The sequence below is a fragment of the Lichenostomus cassidix genome, unplaced genomic scaffold (assembly GCF_008360975.1).
Source record: "Lichenostomus cassidix isolate B80296 unplaced genomic scaffold, HeHo_3.0 HiC_scaffold_36, whole genome shotgun sequence".
NCBI classification, from domain to species: Eukaryota; Metazoa; Chordata; class Aves; order Passeriformes; family Meliphagidae; genus Lichenostomus; species Lichenostomus cassidix.
The window spans coordinates 867361-886993 of record NW_028147270.1 but is presented as its reverse complement, the minus strand read 5'-3'; the positions used below and the strand labels follow the sequence as shown (position 1 = coordinate 886993).

At 48.3% G+C, this 19633-nt stretch overlaps 1 protein-coding gene and 1 long non-coding RNA gene across 2 annotated transcripts in view; one reads left to right on the top strand and one right to left on the bottom strand.

Annotated features, from left to right (window-relative positions):
• LOC146423756 (integrin alpha-D-like) overlaps positions 1-19633 on the bottom strand; it is a 47113-nt gene that overhangs the window by 14781 nt on the left and 12699 nt on the right. Inside the window, exons 9-21 of the mRNA XM_085044441.1 lie at positions 18829-18979; positions 17705-17778; positions 16390-16531; positions 15414-15574; positions 14848-15114; positions 14050-14256; positions 12897-13027; positions 10336-10435; positions 9896-9947; positions 7927-8084; positions 6234-6365; positions 4580-4653; positions 1503-1644 (exon numbers count right to left, since the gene is read on the bottom strand). Coding sequence (XP_084900567.1) covers positions 1503-1644; positions 4580-4653; positions 6234-6365; positions 7927-8084; positions 9896-9947; positions 10336-10435; positions 12897-13027; positions 14050-14256; positions 14848-15114; positions 15414-15574; positions 16390-16531; positions 17705-17778; positions 18829-18979 — 1791 coding nt within the window. The remainder of the gene's footprint in view (positions 1-1502; positions 1645-4579; positions 4654-6233; positions 6366-7926; positions 8085-9895; positions 9948-10335; positions 10436-12896; positions 13028-14049; positions 14257-14847; positions 15115-15413; positions 15575-16389; positions 16532-17704; positions 17779-18828; positions 18980-19633) is intronic.
• On the top strand, positions 15630-16062 carry LOC146423757 (uncharacterized). Its single transcript, XR_014847328.1, has 3 exons — positions 15630-15649; positions 15682-15853; positions 15934-16062. It is a non-coding gene; the product is annotated as an uncharacterized LOC146423757 (long non-coding RNA).

Genomic DNA, 19633 nt, shown 5'->3' with positions numbered 1-19633 from the left:
CCAGAATTGTCACTTTCCTGCAGCTGAGCTCCCCAGGATATTCAGAATATTTGGGGTTAATTTCACTTATTTTAGACTATTTTAGGTTATTTTGACTGCAGATTTTTGGGATTTTTCCGATCATTTTTTGCTCATTTTTTGGGATATTTTTGGGTTTATTTCTGGGGTTTTTGGGGTTTTTTACCTGCAGAATTGTCACTTTCCGGTAGCTGAGCTCCCCAGGATATTCAGGATATTTTGGGTTATTTTAGTTTAATTTAGCTTATTTTAGGTTATTTTCAGTGCAGATTTTTGGGGTTTTTTCCGATCATTTTTTGGATATTTTTTGGGTTTATTTTTGGGGTTTTTGGGTCATTTTTGGGGTTTTTTACCTCCAGCAGTGTCACTTTCCTGTAGCTCAGCTCCCCAGGATATTCAGAATATTTTGGGTTATTTTAGTTTAATTTAGCTTATTTTGGGTTATTTTCAGTGCAGATTTTTGGGGTTTTTTCCGATCATTTTTTGCTCATTTTTTGGGATATTTTTGGGTTTATTTTTTGGGTTTTTGGGGGTTTTTTGGGTTTATTTTTGGGGTTTTTGGGGTTTTTTTACCTCCAGCAGTGTCACTTTCCTGTAGCTGAGCTCCCCAGGATATTCAGAATATTTTGTGCCAATTTTTGGGTTATTTTAGGTTATTTTAACTTATTTTGGGTTATTTTCAGTGCAGATTTTTGGGGTTTTTTCTGATCATTTTTTGGGATATTTTTGGGGTAATTTCTGGGGTTTTTGGGGTTTTTTTTACCTCCAGCAGTGTCACTTTCCTGTAGCTGAGCTCCCCAGGATATTCAGAATATTTTGGGTTATTTTAGTTTAATTTAGCTTATTTTGGGCTCTTTTCAGCACAGATTTTTGGGGTTTTTTCCGATCATTTTTTGCTCATTTTTTGGGATATTTTTTGGGTTTATTTTGGGTTTTTTGGGGTCATTTTTGGGTTTTTTACCTGCAGAATTGTCACTTTCCGGTAGCTGAGCTCCCCAGGATATTCAGAATATTTTGGGTTAATTTCACTTATTTTAGGCTATTTTAACTTATTTTTGGTGCAGTTTTTTGGGATTTTTTGCTCATTTTTTGGGGTATTTTTGGGTTTATTTTTGGGGTTTTTGGGGTTTTTTACCTCCAGCAGTGTCACTTTCCTGTAGCTGAGCTCCCCAGGATATTTTGGGTTAATTTCACTTATTTTAAGTTATTTTAGGTTATTTTCATCACAGATTTTTTGGGGTTTTTTCTGATCATTTTTTGCTCATTTTTTGGGGTTTTTTTGGGTTTATTTTCGGGGTTTTTGGGGTTTTTTACCTCCAGCAGTGTCACTTTCCGGTAGCTGAGCTCCCCAGGATATTCAGAATATTTTGGGTTAATTTCACTTATTTTAGGTTATTTTGGGTTATTTTCAGTGCCGATTTTTGGGGTTTTTTTCTGATGGTTATTTTTTGGGTTTATTTTTGGGGTTTTTGGGGTTTTTTTACCTGCAGAATTGTCACTTTCCTGTAGCTCAGCTCCGCCGGGTGTCCCAAAGCCACCAAAGTGCCGAAGGAATTCTCTCCCAGGTTTGTCACCTGCAGTGTCACCTGCAGGGAATCCTCTGCGCCAACCAGCAGCCGCGGGGAGCTTTTGGGGGAAAATTGGGGTTTTTGGGGTTTTTTTGGGATTTTTGGGGGTTTTGGGATTATTTGGGGTTTTTGGGGTTTGGGGGTTTTGGGGGTTTTTAGGTTTTTTTGGGGATTTTTTTGGTTTTTTGGGGTTTTTTTGGGGTTTTTGGGATTATTTGGGATTTGGGGGATTTTGGGGTGATTTGGGGTTTTTGGGGTTTTTTGGGATTATTTGGGGATTTTGGGATTATTTAGGGGTTTTTGGGGTTTGGGGGTTTTGGGGTTTTTTGGGGAGGTTTGGTTTTTTTTGGGGGTTTTTGGGGTTTTGGGGTGAATTTGGGGTTTTTTTGGTTTTTGAAGTTATGTGGGTTTTTGGGGTTTTTTGGGGTTTTTGGGGTTTTTGGGATTATTTGGGGTTTTTGGGGGTTTGGAGGGATTTGGGGATCTTTGGGATTTTTTGGGGTTTTGGGGTGATTTGGGGTTTGGAGAGATTTGGGAGTTTTGGGTTTTTGGGGGTTTTTTTGGGGTTTTTGGGGTTATTTGGGGTTTTTGGGGTTTTTTGGGGTTTGGAGGGATTTGGGGGTTTTTAGGTTTTTTTGGGGATTTTTTTGGTTTTTTGGTTTTTTGGGGTTTTTTTGGGGTTTTTGGGGTTTTTGGGATTTGGGGTGAATTTAGGGTTTGGGGGATTTTGGGGTGATTTGGGGTTTTTGGGGTTTTTTGGGATTATTTGGGGATTTTGGGATTATTTAGGGGTTTTTGGGGTTTGGGGGTTTTGGGGTTTTTTGGGAGGTTTGGTTTTTTTTGGGGGTTTTTGGGGTTTTGGGGTGAATTTGGGGTTTTTTTGGTTTTTGGAGTTATTGGGTTTTTAGGGTTTTTTAGGGTTTTTGGGGTTTTTGGGATTATTTTTGGGGTTTTTGGGGGTTTGGAGGGATTTGGGGATCTTTGGGATTTTTTGGGGTTTTGGGGTTTTTGGGGGTTTTTGGGGTTTTTGGGGTTTTTTGAGTTTGGTGGGATCTTGGGATTTTGGGGTTTTGGGGTTTTTTGGGTTTGGAGAGACTTGGGAGTTTTGGGTTGGGTTTTTTTGGGGTTTTGGGGTTTTTGGGACTTTTGGGGTTTTTGGGATTATTTGGGGTTTTTTGGGGTTTGGAGGGATTTGGGGGTTTTTAGGTTTTTTTGGGGATTTTTTTGCTTTTTTGGTTTTTTGGGGGTTTTTTGGGGGTTTTGGGATTTTTATTTGGGATTTGGGGTGAATTTAGGGTTTGGGGGATTTTGGGGTGATTTCGGGTTTTTGGGGTTTTTTGGGGTTTGAAGAGATTTGGGTTTCTTTGGGGGTTTTTGGGGTTTTTGGGTTAATCGGAGTTTGGGGTTTTTTGGGGTTTGGGGTGAATTTGGGGTTTTTGGCTTTTTTTTTTGGTTTTCGGGGTGATTTGGGTTAATTGGAGTTTGGGGTGGATTTAGGTTTTTTGGGGTTTTTGGGATTTTTGGGATTATTTGGGGTTTTTTGGGGTTTGGAGGGATTTGGGGAAATTCGGGATTTTTTGAGGGTTTTTGAGTTAATCGGAGTTTGGGGTTCCTTGGGTTTTTTTGGGGTTTTTTGGGGTTTTGGGGTTTTTGGGGTTTTTGGGGTGAATTTGGGGTTTTTGGCTTTTTTTGGATTTTTGGGGTGATTTGGGTTAATTGGAGTTTGGGGTGGATTTGGGGTTTTTGGGGATTTTGGGTTTTTTGGGGGTTTTGGGCTTTTTGGGATTATTTGGGGTTTGGAGGGATTTGGGGGTTTTTGGGGTTTTTTTATTTTTGGGTTTTTTTGGGGTTTGGGGTGAATTTGGGGTTTTTTTTTTGGTTTTTGGGGTTTTTGGGGATATTTGGGTTTTGGGGTTTTGGGGGATTTTGGGGTTTTTGGGGTTTTTGGGATTTTTTTTTGGGGTTTGGAGGGATTTGGGGTTTTGGGGGTTTTTTTGGGTTTTGGGGGTTTTGGGTTTTTTGGGGCTTTTTGGGGGTTTTGAGGGATTTGGGGTTTTTGGAGATTTTGGGGTTTCTGGGGTGATTTGGGGGTTTTTGAGGGTTTGAAGGGATTTGGGGTTTTAGGGTGTTTGGGGGTTTTGGGTTAATTGGAGTTTGGGGTGAATTTTGGGGCTATTTGGGGTGGATTTGGGGTGATTTGGGACAGGATTTTTGGGGTAATTTCAGGCAGATTTGGGGGTATTTTTAGGTATTTTTAGGCTGCGATTTTGGGGTAATTTGGGGCAGATTTAGGACAGGATTTCGGGATGTATTTGGGGTGCAATTTTGGGGTAAATTCGCTCAGATTTGGGGTGGATTTCGAACAGGATTTTTGTGGATTTTGGGGCAATTTCAGGCAGATTTGGGGTTGGATTTTGGGGTAATTTGGGGCAGATTTAGGATGGGATTTTTGGGTGAATTTCAGTGGGATTTTGGGGTGATTTGGGTCAGATTTGGGAAGGGATTTTTGGGTAAATTTCGGAGGGATTTAGGACAGGATTTGGGGTGGATTTTGGGGTGAATTTCAGTGGGATTTTTGGGGTGATTTGGGTCAGATTTTGGGTGGATTTTGGGGTAATTTGGGGTGGATTTGGGATGGGATTTTTGGGGTCATTTCAGGTGGATTTTGGGGTGATTTGGGTCAGATTTTGGGTGGATTTTGGGGTAATTTCAGTGGGATTTAGGACAGGATTTGGGGTGGATTTTGGGGTAATTTGGGGCAGATTTAGGATGGGATTTTTGGGGTAATTTCAGTGGGATTTTGGGGTGATTTGGGTCAGATTTGGGATGGGATTTTTGGGGTAATTTCAGAGGGATTTAGGACAGGATTTGGGGTGGATTTTGGGGTAATTTGGGGTGGATTTCGGATGGGATTTTTGGGGTCATTTCAGGTGGATTTTGGGGTGATTTCAGTGGGATTTTGGGGAGATTTGGGTCAGATTTGGGTCTCCAACCCCGAGAAGTTGAATTCCACGCTGAGATCATCTTGGCAGAAATTGTCGTCGCCGCAGTTGTGCTCGAAGGGCAGCTGGAAAAATCACCCCAAAAACAGCCAAAATCAACCCAAAATCAACCCAAAATCATCCCAAAAATCATCCCAAAATCACCCAAAAAATCATCCCAAAATCACCCAAAAAATATCCAAAAATCACCCCAAAAATATCCAAAAAGTATCCCAAAAATCACCCAAAAAATATCCCAAAAATCACCAAAAAATCACCCAAAAAATCTCCAAAAATATCCCAAAAAATATCACAAAAATCATCCCAAAATCACCCAAAAAATCACAAAAAAATCCAAAAATCACCCAAAAAACATTCCCAAATCATCATCCCAAAAATCATCCCAAAATCACCCAAAAAAATCACCCAAAAATATCCAAAAATCACCCCAAAAATATCCAAAATATGCCAAAATCATCACCCAAAAATCACCCAAAAAATATCCCAAAAATCATCCCAAAATCACCTCCCCAAATCATCCCAAATCATTTCAAATTCCCCCAAAATATCCCCAAATCATCCAAAAATCATCCCTAAAATTCACCCAAATTCCCCCCAAATCTTCCCAAATTCCCCCAAAATCACACAAAAATCACCAAAAAATCACCCAACATCCCCTAAAAATCCCACAAAATCCCACAAAAATCATACAAAATTTCCCAAAATCACACGAATTCTCCCAAAAATCACACGAAATTCCCTCCAAATTTCCCCAAAATCCCCAAATTTCACTAAAATTCCCCCCAAAATCACACAAAATCACACAAAAATCCCATTAATTCCTCCAAAATTCACCCAAAATTCACAAAAAATCCCCAAAAAATCCCCCAAAATCCCCTAAAAATCACACAAAAATCACACAAATTTTCCCAAAATCCCGAATTTTCCCCAAATTCTCACTGCAGCAGTAATTGAGGTTTGGGAATCTCTGCTGATCTGAGCTCTCAGCCCCTCCTCCCAAAATCCCCCAAAATCCTCCAAAATCCCTCAAAATCACACAAAAATCACACAAAATCTCCCAAATTTCCCAAAATTCATTCAAAATCTCCCCAAAATTCACCCAAATTCTCCCAAATTCCCCCAAAATCACAAAGAAACACCAAAAAAATCACCCAAAAATCACAAAAAATCCCCTAAAAATCAGAGAAAAATCACAAGAAAATCTCAAAAAATCCCCCAAAATTCACCCAAAATTCCCCAAAATCCCCAAATTTCCCCGAATTTCCCCAAATTCTCACCGCAGCAGTAATCGAGGTCGGTGAATCTCTGCTGATCTGAGCTCTCAGCCCCTCCTCCCAAAATGTCCCAAAATGTCCCAAAATTCCCCCAAAATCACACAAATCACATGAAAAACCCCCAAAACTCACCAAAATTCCCCTAAAAATCCCCAAAATTCACACAAATCCTCCCAAATTCCCCCAAAATCACAAAAAACCACAAAAAAACACACAAAAAATCACGAAAAGCCACCAAAAAATCACCCAAAAATCACAAAAAATCACAAAAAATCACAAAAAAATCACAGAAAATCACCCAAAAATCCCCTAAAAATCACACAAAAATCCCCCAAATTTCCCCAAATTTCCCCAAAATCCCAAATTCTCACCGCAGCGGTAATCGAGGTCGGTGAGTCTCTGCTGACGTGAGCTCTCAGCCCCTCCCCCCCCCGGATTGGCTCTCCTTGTCCCCCAAATGTCACTCGCAGCGCCAGAGGGGACAGAGAGTCACCTGGACACTCCTGGGGGGAAAAATAAATGGAGATTTGGGGAAAATCGGGAATTTTGGGCAGTTCTGGAGAGACTGGGAAAATCCGGGGGGAAAAATTGAATTTATACCAAATTTGTACCAAATTTATACCAAATTTATACCAAATTTATAGCAAATTTATAACAAAATTATTGCAAAATTATCCCAATTTTGTACCAAATTTATACCAAAATTATAGCAAATTTATACCAAATTTATCCCAAATTTGTACCAAATTTATCCCAAATTTATACCAAATTTATATCAAATTTGTGCCAAATTTATCCCAAATTTATGCCAAATTTGTCCCAAATTTATAGCAAATTTATCCCAAGTTTATCCCAAATTTATCCCAAAATTATATCAAATTTATCCCAAAATTATATCAAATTTATCCCAAATTTATACCAAATTTATCCCAAATTTATAGCAATTTTATAGCAAATTTATGCCAAATTTATAACAAAATTTTCGCAAAATTATCCCAAATTTATCCCAATTTTGTACCAAATTTATCCCAAATTTATCCCAAATTTATCCCAAAATTCCCTGAAATTCCCCAAATTCTGACCAAAATCCCCTAAAATCCCCCAAATGCCCCAAATTCCCCAAATTTCCCGGATTTCCTGAAAATCCCAATTTTCCCCAAATTCCTCCAAATTTTCCCCAAAATTCCCAAATTCCCCAAATCCCCAAATTTTCTAAAATTTCCCAAAATTCCCAATTTTCCCCCAAATTTCCCAAAATTCCCAAAACTCTCAAATTTCCCAAATTTCCCCAAATTTTCCCCAATTTCCGCAAATTTCCCAAATTCTCCAAATTTCCAGAATTTCCCAAATTCCCCCAAATTATCCCAAAATTCCCACAAAATCCTCCCAAATTCTCCCCAAAATCACTGCAAATTATCCCAAAATGTCCCAAAATTCCCCAAATTCCCCAATTTTTCCCAAATTCCCCAAATTTCTCGAATTTCCCAAATTTTCCCCAAATTATCCCAAAATTCCCAAATTTCCTGAATTCTCCAAATTCCCCCAAATTCTTCAATTTCCCCAAAATTCCCCAAATTTCCCAAAATTCCCAAAATGTCCCGAATTTTCTAAATTCCCCAAATTTCTGAAATTTCCCAAATTCCTCAATTTCCCGAATTCCCCAAATTTCCCCAAATTCCCAATTTCCTCAAATTCCCAAAAATTATCCCAAAATGTCCCAAAATGTCCCAAATTTCCCCAAAATCCCCAATTTTCCCAAATTCCCACAAAATCCTCCCAAATTCTCCCCAAAATCCCTCAAATTTCCCTCAAATTCTCCCCAAAATCACTCCAAATTATCCCCAAAATTCCCAAATTTCCCGAATTCCCAATTTCTCCAAATTCCCAAAATTATCCCAAAATGTCCCAAATTCCCCAAAATCTCCAATTTTCCCAAATTCCCCGAATTCCTAAAATTCCCCAAATTTCCCGAATTCCCAATTTCCTGAAATTCCCAAAAATTATCCCAAAATTATCCCAAAATGTCCCAAATTTCCCAAATTTCCCGAATTCCGGGTTTCTCACCTTAAAGCCAATCCGGAGCTTCCGGCAGCTCCGCCCCTCCCCCACCCGGAGGCTCCCGTTCACATTTTGGGAACCGGAAGTGACGAAAATCCCGCGAAATTTGGTTCTGCCGGGATCGAGTTCCGCCCGGAACCAGAGCGAGAGGAAAATTTGGGATCCTGGAGGGAAATTTGGGGGAAATTTGGGGGATTTTCGGTCATTTTTAGGTGAATTTTCGGGGATTTTTGGGGATTTTTGGGGATTTTTTGGTGATTTTTTGGAGATTTTTGGGAGATTTTAATGTGAATTTTGGGGTTTTTTGGGGTTCAATTCAGCCCGGAACAAGAGCGAGAGGAAAATTTGGGATCCCAAAAAAAAATTTGGGGAAATTTGGGGGATTTTGGGGCATTTTTGGTCATTTTTAGGTGAATTTTCGGGGATTTTTTGGGATTTTTTTGGGATTTTTTGGGGAATTTTAGGGGATTTTGGGGATTTTTGGGGTTCAGTTCAGAGCAGAACCACAGCGAGAGGAAAATTTGGGATCCTGAAAAATTTGGGGGAAATTTGGGGGATTTTGGGTCATTTTTGGTCATTTTTAGGTGAATTTTCGGGGATTTTAAGGTCAATTTTTGGGGTTTTTTGTGGATTTTTTGGGGAATTTTTTGGGTTTTTTGGGGAATTTTGGGGATTTTGGAGGAAATTTTGGGGTTTTTTGGGGTTCAGTTCAGTGCAGAACCACAGCGAGAGGAAAATTTGGGATCCTGGAGAGAAATTTGGGGGAAATTTGGAGGATTTTGGGTCATTTTTGGTCATTTTTAGGTGAATTTTCGGGGATTTTGGGGGATTTTTTTGGGAATTTTTGGGGTTTTTTGGGGAATTTTGGAGGATTTTTTTGGGATTTTGGGGTTCAGTTCTGGGCAGAACCACAGCGAGAGGAAAATTTGGGATCCTGGAGGGAAATTTGGGGAAAATTTGGGGGATTTTGAGTCATTTTTGGTCATTTTTAGGTGAATTTTCGGGGATTTTATGGTGAATTTTTGGGGTTTTTTGGGAATTTTGGAGGAATTTTGGGGGATTTTTTGGGGATTTTTGGGGTTCAGCTCAGAGCAGAACCACAGCGAGAGGAAAATTTGGGATCCTGAAATAAATTTGGGAAAAATTTGAGGAATTTTGAGTCATTTTGTGGCTTTTTAAGGTGATTTTTCGGGGATTTTATGGTGAATTTTTGGGGCAATTTGGTGTTTTTTCTTTGGGATTTTGGGGTTTTTTTGGTATCCGGATGAATTTTGGGGTAAATTTTGCTATTTTTGGGATTCTCACCAAACCCATCTCTGGTTTTTCAGGTTGATTTAGGTTGTTTTTTGGGTTTTTTTGTAGTTTTTTGCTATTTTTTCGCTTTTTTTTTTGATATTTTCATGTAGGATTTTGGGATTTTTTTGGGGATTTTTTCTTTCAGATTTTTTGGGTTAAATTCCGGGATTTTCAGGATTCTCACCAAACCCATCCTGTATTTTTTGGGTTGTATTTCGCTGGTTTTTGGTAGTTTTTTTGGGGTTTTTTTGCCATTTTTTTGTATTTCCTTGTAGGATTTTGGGATTTTTTTGGGGATTTTTGGGGTTTTTTGGGTTTCCGATTTTTTGGGTTGAATTCCGGGATTTTCGGGATTCTCACCAAACCCATCCTACATTTTTTGGGTTGTTTTTTGGTAGTTTTTTGCTATTTTTTGTTATTTTTCGGCATTTTCATGTAGGATTTTGGGATTTTTTGGGGGATTTTTGGGGTTTTTTGGGTTTCCCGATTTTTTGGGTTGAATTCCGGGATTTTTGGGATTCTCACCAAACCCATCCTGTATTTTTTGGGTTGTTTTTAGCTGGTTTTTGGTAATTTTTTGTTATTTTTTCAGCATTTTCATGTAGGATTTTGGGATTTTTGGGGTTTTTTGGGTTTCCCGATTTTTTGGGTTAAATTTTGGGATTTTCGGGATTCTCACCGAACCCATCCTGTGTCCTCCTCTGTGCCCGGAAGCAGAGCTCCGCCCCCACCTGATTTTGGTTGTTTTTGGGGATTTTTGGGGATTTTTTGGGTATTTTCATGTAGGATTTTGGGATTTTTGGGGGGATTTTTGGGGATTTTTGGTATCCGGATTTTTTGGGTTAAATTTTGGGTTTTTTGGGATTCTCACCAAACCCATCGTTGATTTAGGTTGGTTTTTTTGGGTTTTTTCCTTGTTTTTCTTGGGGTTTTTTGCCATTTTTTTGTATTTTTTCAGTATTTTCATGTAGAATTTTGGGATTTTTTGGGGGATTTTTGGGGATTTTTGGGGTTTTTTGGGTTTCCGGATCTTTTGGGTTGAATTCCGGTATTTTCGGGATTCTCACCGAACCCATCCTGTGTCCTCCTCTCGGCCCGGAAGCAGAGCTCCGCCCCCACCTGCTCTCCCGGCTGCTCCTCTCGGCACTCCCAGGTGGCTGCAGGAATCACCTGAGGCTCGAAGCTCACCTGGGCGCTCAGCGCCACCTGCGGGGGGGACCTGGGGGGACGGGGGGGTTGGTTTGGGGTCACCTGAGGGGACAGGTGGGGGGGTTTGGGGACACCTGGGGGGGTTTGGGGGTCACCTGGACACACCTGGATAAGGCTGAGTGGGATTTGGGGTCACCTGGGGACACCTGAGTGAGATTTTGGGGGGATTTTTGGGGATTTTGGGAGGATTTGGGGTCATCCTGAGGCTCGAAGCTCACCTGGGCGCTCAGCGCCACCTGCGGGGGGGACCTGGGGGGACAGGGGAGGGGTTTGGGGTCACCTGGGGACACCTGAACACACCTGGGGACACCTGAGAGCAGTTTGGGGTCACCTGGGGGGGATTTGGGGACACCTGGGGACATCTGGGGGGGCAGGTGAGGTGCTTTGGGGTCACCTGGGGACACCGGAGAGCAATTGGGGATCACCTGGACACACCTGGGGACACCTGAGTGGGATTTGGGGTCACCTGGGGGCGATTTGGGGTCACCTGAGTGGGGTTTGGGGACACCTGGACACACCTGAGATGGATTTGAGGTCACCTGGGCACACCTGGGGGCGATTTTAGGGGAATTTGGGGGGAATTTGGGATCACCTGAGGCTCGAAGCTCACCTGGGCGCTCAGCGCCACCTGCGGGGGGGACCTGGGGGGACAGGGGAGGGGATTGGGGTCACCTGGGGACACCTGAACACACCTGGGGACACCTGAGTGGGATTCGGGGACACCTGGACACACCTGGACACACCTGAGTGGGATTTGGGGACACCTGAACACACCTGGACACACCTGAGTGGGATTTTGGGGGAATTTGGGATCACCTGAGGCTCGAAGCTCACCTGGGCGCTCAGCGCCACCTGCGGGGGGGACCTGGGGGGACAGGGGAGGGGATTGGGGTCACCTGGGGACACCTGGACACACCTGAGTGGGATTTGGGGTCACCTGGGGACACCTGGGGGCGATCTAGGGACACCTGAGAGGGATCTGGGATCACCTGGACACACCTGAACACACCTGGGGACACCTGAGAGCAGTTTGGGGTCACCTGAGTGGGATTTGGGGTCACCTGGGGACACCTGGACACACCTGAGTGGGATTTGGGGACACCTGAACGCACCTGGGGACACCTGAGAGCAGTTTGGGGTCACCTGGGGGGGATTTGGGGACACCTGGACACACCTGGACACACCTGAGAGGGATTTGGGGTCACCTGGGGACACCTGGACACACCTGGGGTCACCTGGGGGGGATTTGGGGTCACCTGGGGACACCTGAGAGGGATTTGGGGTCACCTGGGGACACCTGGACACACCTGGATACATCTGAGTGGGATTTGGGGTCACTTAGGGGGACAGGTGAGGTGCTTTGGGGTCACCTGGACACACCTGAGTGGGATTTGGGGTCACCTGGGGACACCTGGGAGCAATCTGGGGTCACCTGAGTGGGATTTGGGGTCACCTTGTGGGACAGGCGAGGTGCTTTGGGGTCACCTGTGATGGATTTGGGATCACCTGAGTGGGATTTGGGGTCACCTGGGGACACCTGGGGTCACCTGAGGAGGGTTTGAGGTCATTTGGGGTCACCTGGGGGCAGTTTGGGGTCACCTGGGGTCACCTGAGATGGATTTTGGGGATTTTTTTGGGGATTTCAGGTGTTTTTCGTGACTCACCTGAGCAGCAGCACCTGTCCCAGGTCAGGCAGGTAAATCCCATTGGGGTTTTGGGGATTTTTTTGGATTTTGGGATATTTTTGGGGGATTTTTTTTGGGGATTTTTTGGGGATTTTTTAGGGGATTTTTTGGGGATTTTTTAGGGGATTTTTTTGGGATTTCGGGATTTTTTCGTGACTCACCTGAGCAGCAGCACCTGTCCCCAGGTCGGGCAGGTAAATCCCATTGGGTTTTGGGATTTTTTGGGATTTTTTTCAGTTTTTTGGGGAATTTTTTTAGGATTTTTTTGGGGATTTTTTTTGGGATTTCAGGATTTTTTTCGTGACTCACCTGAGCAGCAGCACCTGTCCCCAGGTCGGGCAGGTAAATCCCATTGGGGTTTGGGATTTTTGGGGATTTTTTTCAGTTTTTTTGGGAATTTTTTGAGGATTTTTTAGGGGATTTTTTGGGGATTTTTTTGGGGATTTTGGGATTTTTTTCGTGACTCACCTGAGCAGCAGCACCTGTCCCCAGGTCGGGCAGGTAAATCCCATTGGGGTTTGGGATTTTTGGGGATTTTTTTCAGTTTTTTTGGGAATTTTTTGAGGATTTTTTAGGGGATTTTTTGGGGATTTTTTTGGGGATTTTGGGATTTTTTTCGTGACTCACCTGAGCAGCAGCACCTGTCCCCAGGTCGGGCAGGTAAATCCCATTGGGGTTTGGGATTTTTGGGGATTTTTTTCAGTTTTTTTGGGAATTTTTTGAGGATTTTTTAGGGGATTTTTTGGGGATTTTTTTGGGGATTTTGGGATTTTTTTCGTGACTCACCTGAGCAGCAGCACCTGTCCCCAGGTGCCCACGGCCAGGTCGGGCAGGTGATCCCCGCTCAGGTCCCTCCCCCCGCTCAGGGCGTGGCCAAAGAACCGCAGGGGGGAGGGGAAGGAGGAGCCGGAAATGCGCTGGGGAGACAGAGACAGGTGAGGGACAGGTGAGAGAGAGAGAGGTGAGAGCTCAGGTGAGAGAGAGAGACAGGTGAGATGGACAGGTGAGGAGAGACAGGTGAGGGACAGGTGAGAGCTCAGGTGAGAGGGACAGGTAAGGAGAGACAGGTGAGAGAGAGAGAGAGAGAGAGAGGTGAGAGAGAGACAAGTGAGATGGACAGGTGAGAGCTCAGGTGAGACAGGTGAGACCTCAGGTGAGATGGACAGGTGAGAAAGAGAGAGAGAGACAGGTGAGGAGACAGGTGAGAGCTCAGGTGAGAGTGAGACAGGTGAGAGAGAGACAGGTGAGATGGACAGGTGAGAGAGAGACAGGTGAGACGTCAGGTGAGATGGACAGGTGAGAGCTCAGGTGAGAGAGAGAGACAGGTGAGGAGAGACAGGTGAGACCACAGGTGAGACAGGAGAGGAGAGGTGAGAGCTCAGGAGAGAGAGAGAGACAGGTGAGAGCTCAGGTGAGAGAGAGACAGGTGAGAGAGAGGTGAGACAGGAGAGGAGAGACAGGTGAGAGAGGTGAGAGCTCAGGAGAGAGAGAGACAGGTGAGAGCTCAGGTGAGAGCCAGGTGAGAGCCAGGTGAGACAGGTGAGATGGACAGGTGAGAGAGAGACAGGTGAGGAAACAGGTAAGAGAGGTGAGACAAGTGAGAGAGACAGGTGAGAGCTCAGGTGAGAACTCAGGTGAGATGGACAGGTGAGGAGATGGGTGAGAGCTCAGGTGAGATGGACAGGTGAGACAGAAAGCTTGGACAGGTGAGACAGGTGAGATCCCCAGGTGGAACAGCTGATCTCACCTGTCCCTCCAGGTGTGTCTCACCTGCCCAGCTGATCTCACCTGTCCATCCCTGACTCTCACCTGTCCAGGTGATCTCACCTGTCCCTCCAGGTGGGTCTCACCTGTCCAGGTGATCTCACCTGTCCATCCCTCACCTATCCATCCCTCACCTGTCCAGGTGATCTCACCTGTCCCTCCAGGTGTGTCTCACCTGTCCGTCCTGGGCGCTGACTCCGCCCCTCTCCCCCCTGAACAGGTAAACGGCTCCAATCCCATCATCCTCCAGCGGAGCTCCCACGGCCACCTCCGGCCAGGTGTCGCCGTCCAGGTCGCCCAGGTGAGCCAGGCTGGCGCCGAATCGCCCCTGCGGCTGCCCAGGTGAGCCCCGCAGCGCCCGGCCGCAGCGCAGGTGAGGAGCCTGGGGCGGGGGGGGGACAGGTGGGTCACAGGTGGGTCACAGGTGTGATTTATGAACTCCCAGGTGTGCCCAGGTGGGTCACAGGTGTCCCCAGGTGTGCCCAGGTGTGATTCAGGTAATCCCAGGTGTGCCCTGGTGGGTCACAGGTGTGCCCAGGTGTGTCTAAATGTGACCCAGGTGTGATTTAGGTATCCCCAGGTGTATCCAGGTGTCCCCAGGTGTGTCACAGGTGTGTCCCTAACCCTCCCAGGTGTATCCCAGGTGTATCCCTGACCTCCCCAGGTATCTCCAGGTGTGTCCAGGTGTGTCCCAAACCCCTCCCAGGTTCCCCAGGTGTATCTCAGGTCCCCCAGGTGTGTCCCAGGTGTCCCCAGGTGTGTCCCCAGCTCCCCCAGGTGAGTCTCAGGTGTCCCAGGTGTCCTCAGGTGTGTCCCCAGGTGTCCCCAGCTCCCCCAGATGTCCCCAGGTGTGTCCCTAAGCCCACCAGCTGTCCCCTGCTGTCCCCAGGTGTCCCCAGGTGGGTCTCAGGTGTGTCCCTAACCCCCCCAGCTCCCCCAGGTATGTCCCCAGGTGTGCCCAGGTGAGTCTCACCTGCTCTCCCAGCTGGCAGATCTCCACTCTCCCTCCTCTGCCCTCCCCGTGGTAGTTTGGCGCCCCCACCAGGAGCACCTGCCCGCCTCCACCTGCGCCAGGTGAGCCGCCCGAGCCACGCCCAGCGGAGCCACGCCCACCGGAGCCACGCCCACCGGAGCCACGCCCAGCGGAGCCACGCCCCCCGGAGCCACGCCCCCCGGCGGCAGGTGAGGCACCTGGCTGCGGCTGCAGCGCCAACAGCGTCGCCCCGAAGTAGGAGCCGACCTGGGGGGGAGGGGACAGGTGAGTCAGGTGAGTCAGGTGACCTCAGGTGATCCCAGGTGATCCCAGGTGACCCTGAGTGACCCCCAGGTGACTCCAGGTGATCTCAGGTGACCCCAGGTAACCCCAAAGTGACCCTGAATGACTCTTGGTGACCCCAAGGTGACCCTGAGTGACTCCTGGTGACCCCAAGGTGACCCCAAGGTGATCCCGAATGACCCCAGGTGACCCCAGGTGAGCCCAGGTAACCCTCAGGTGACCCTGAATGACCCCAGGTGACCCCAGGTGTCCCCAGGACTCACCTGAGGCCCAACGACCTTGGCCAGCAGCCTCCAGGTGAGGCCAGGTGAGCCCAGGTGACCTTTGGGCTCCACGAGGACGACGAGGCCGAGGTGACGAAACCTGGGAGCGCCGAGAGCCACGGCAGGTGAGCGACCCAGGGACAGGGACAGGATGGAGTAACCTGGGGGACAGGTGACATCGTACAGGTGACACAGGTGAGCTATAGAGGGACAGCACAGAGTAACCTGGGGGACAGGTGACATTGATGATGTCACACAGGTGACACAGGTGACACAGGTGACACAGGTGACATTGCACAGGTGAGTGACCGAGGGACAGGGACAGCACGGAGTAACCTGGGGGACAGGTGACATCACACAGGTGACATAGGTGACACAGGTGAGCTATAGAGGGACAGGGACGGCACAGAGTAACCTGGGGGACAGGTGACATCACACAGGTGACACAGGTGAGCGGCTGAGGGACAGGGACAGCACAGAGTAACCTGGGGACATTGGGGACACAGGTGACACCACACAGGTGACACTGATGACATCACACAGGTGAGCTATAGAGGGACAGGGACAGCACAGAGTAACCTGGGGGACAGGTGACATCAGTGACGTCACTCAGGTGAGCTATAGAGGGACAGGGACAGGATGGAGTAACCTGGGGGGACATTGGGGCCACAGGTGACATCAGTGATGTCACACAGGTGACACTGATGACATCACACAGGTGAGTGACAGAGAAAGAGAGAGCACAGAGTGACTTGGGGACAGCGATGACGTCACTCAGGTGACACCAATGACGTCACTCACCCAGGTGGGAATACCTCATGTCACTCAGGTGACATTAATGACGTCCCCCAGGTGACGTTGATGACGTCACTCACCCAGGTAGGCGTCCCTGGCGTCCCCCAGGTGACACTGATTACATCCCCCAGGTGACGTTGATGACGTCACTCACCCAGGTGACACTGATGACGTCACTCACCCAGGTAGGCGTCCCGGGCGTCCCCCGCCATGTCCCCGAGGTCCGCGGCGCCGTCCAGCAGGGTCACCTGTCCCCTCCGGCCGAAGAGCAAAGCTCCTCCTGCCCAGTCGGACACTCCGACCGCGCCCAGCAGGGACACCGACTGACCGGTGACAGCGCCGGCGTTAGGGACAGTGGGGACAGTGGGGACATCTTTGGGACATTGGGGACATTAATGGGGACATCATTGGGGACATCATTGGGACATTGGGGACATTAATGGGGACAGTGGGGACATCATTGGGACATTGGGGACATTAATGGGGACATCATTGGGGACATCATTGGGGACATTGGGGACATCATTGGGACATTGGGGATATTGGGGACATTTGGGATATTGGGGACATTTGGGATATTGGGACTTTGGGGATGTTGGGGACATTGGGGACATCACTGGGGATTTGGGGACATTAGTGGGGACATTGGGGACATCATTGGGGACAGCAATGGGGATATTGGGGACATTTGGGGACATCATTTGGGACATTGGGGACATTAGTGGGGACATTGGGACATTGGGGATTTGGGGACGTTAATGGGGACGTCAATGGGGACATTGGGGACATTGATGGGGACATCATTGGGGACATTAATGGGGATGTTGGGGACATTAATGGGGACATTGGGGACATTAATGGGGACATTGGGGATTTGGGGACATCATTGGGGACGTTAATGGGGACATTATTGGGGATGTTGGGGACATTAGTGGGGATATTAATGGGGACATTTGGGGACATTGGGGACATTGGGGACATTAATGGGGACATTAATGGGGACATTGGGGATTTGGGGACATCATTGGGGACGTTAATGGGGACATTATTGGGGATGTTGGGGACATTAGTGGGGATATTAATGGGGACATTTGGGGACATTGAGACACTGGGGACATTAGGGGGGACATTGTGGGGACATTAGTGGGGACGTTAATAGGACATTGGGGACATCAATGGGGACATTGGGGACATTGGGGACAACAGGTGACACTCAGGTGACACTGAGACTCACACACAGGTGACACAAACCACACTCAGGTGGCCCTCAGGTGCCCCCAGGTGACTCACAGGTGACACTGACAATCACAGGTGACACTCAGGTGACACCCAGGTGACACTCAGGTGACTCACAGGTGACACAAATCACACACAGGTGACACTTAGGTGACACTGACAATCACATGTGACACTCAGGTGACACAAATCACACTCAGGTGGCACCCAGGTGACACTGACAATCACAGGTGACACTCAGGTGTCCCCAGGTGACTCACAGGTGTGACAGCAGCGCTGAATCCCTCCTGTGACATCTCCAGCTGGAAGGAGCTGCTGTGGGCGGAGCTTGTGCCTGGGGGGGACAGGGACAGGTGACACACCTGGGGACACACCTGGGGACACCTGGGGACATTGAGGGACACCTAGAGGGACATCTGGGGACAGCTGGGGACATTGAGGGACATCCGGGAAATACCCAGGAACCCTCAGGGACACCTGGGGACACACCTGGGGACACACCTGGGGACACCTGGGGACACCTGGGGACACACCTGGGGACACCTGGGGACATCCAGGAACCTCCCAGGGGCCACCAGTGGACATCAGGGGACATCAGGGTCACTCCCAGACCACCCAGGGGACACTGAAGTCATCCTCAGACCACCCAGAGGTCACCCAAGGGTCACCAAGGTCCCCCAGAGGTCACCAAGGTCAGCAATGGTCACCCGATGGTCACCCAGGTCCCCCCGGTCACCCAGAGGCCACCAAGGTCACCCAGTGGACACCAAGGTCACCCAGTGGACACCAAGGTCACCAATGGTCACCCAGAGGTCACCAAGGTCGCCCAGTGGACATTGAAGGTCACCAAGGTCCCCCAATGGTCACCCAGGTCACCCAATGGTCACCCAGGTCACCAAGGGTCACCAAGGTCACTCAGGTCCCCCAGAGGTCACCAAGGTCACTCAGTGGACACCAAGGTCACCCAGTGGTCACTCAGGTCCCCCTGGTCACCCAGTGGACACCTAGGTCACCAAGGTCACCCTCAGACCACCCAGTGGTCACCCAGGTCCCCTGGTCACCCAGCAGTCACTCAGGTCCCCCAGCGGTCACCCAGGTCACCAAGGGTCACCAAGGTCACCCAGAGGTCACCCAGGTCACTCAGGTCACCAAGGTCACTCAGGTCCCGCAGTGGTCACCCAATGGTCACCCAGGTCCCCTGGTCACCCAGAGGACACCAAGGTCACCCAGGTCCCCTAGAGGTCATCCAGGTCACCAAGGTCACTCAGGTCCCCCACTGGTCACCAATGGTCACTCAGGTCCCCTGGTCAGCCAGAGGTCACCCAGAGGTCACTCAGGTCCCCCAGTGGTCACCAAGGTCACCCAGTGGTCACTCAGTGGTCACCCTCGATGGCGAAGATCTTCTCGTGCAGCTGGCCCTGGATGCCCTGCAGGGCGTCGAAGTTGTCCACGCGGAACACGTGGTCAGCGGCCGGAGCCGACGCGATGGACCTCAGCTCGGCCTGCGCCGGCCCGGCGGAGAAAGCTCCGCCCACCTGCGGGACACACCGACGGGGGGATGGATGGACAGGTGGACAGGTGGACAGGTGGACAGGTGGACAAGATGGATGGACAGGTGGACAGGTGGGGTTGATGGATGGACAGATGGACAGGTGGACAAGATGGATGGACAGATGGACAGGTGGACAGGTGGGATGGAGAGATGGACAGGTGGGGTGGATGGACAGGTGGACATATGGACAGGTGGACAAGATGGATGGACAGAAGGACAAGATGGACAGATGGACAGAGGGAATGGATGGATGGACAAGATGGACAGGTGGATGTATGGACAGGTGGATGGACATGGGAATGGACAGATGGACAGGTAGGAATGGACAGATGGACAGGTGGGGTGGAGAGATGGACAGAGGGAATGGATGGATGGACAGGTGGACAAGATGGATGGATGGACAGGTGGGATGGAAAGGTGGACAGGCAGGATGGATGGACAGATGGACAGGTGGACAAGATGGATGGATGGACAGGTGGGATGGATAGGTGGACAGGTGGGGTGGATGGAGAGATGGACAGGTAGACAGATGGACAGGTGGGAATGGACGGATGGACAGGTGGGGTGGAGAGATGGACAGAGGGAACGGATGGATGGACGGGTGGGCAAGATGGACAGATGGACAGGTGGGAATGGA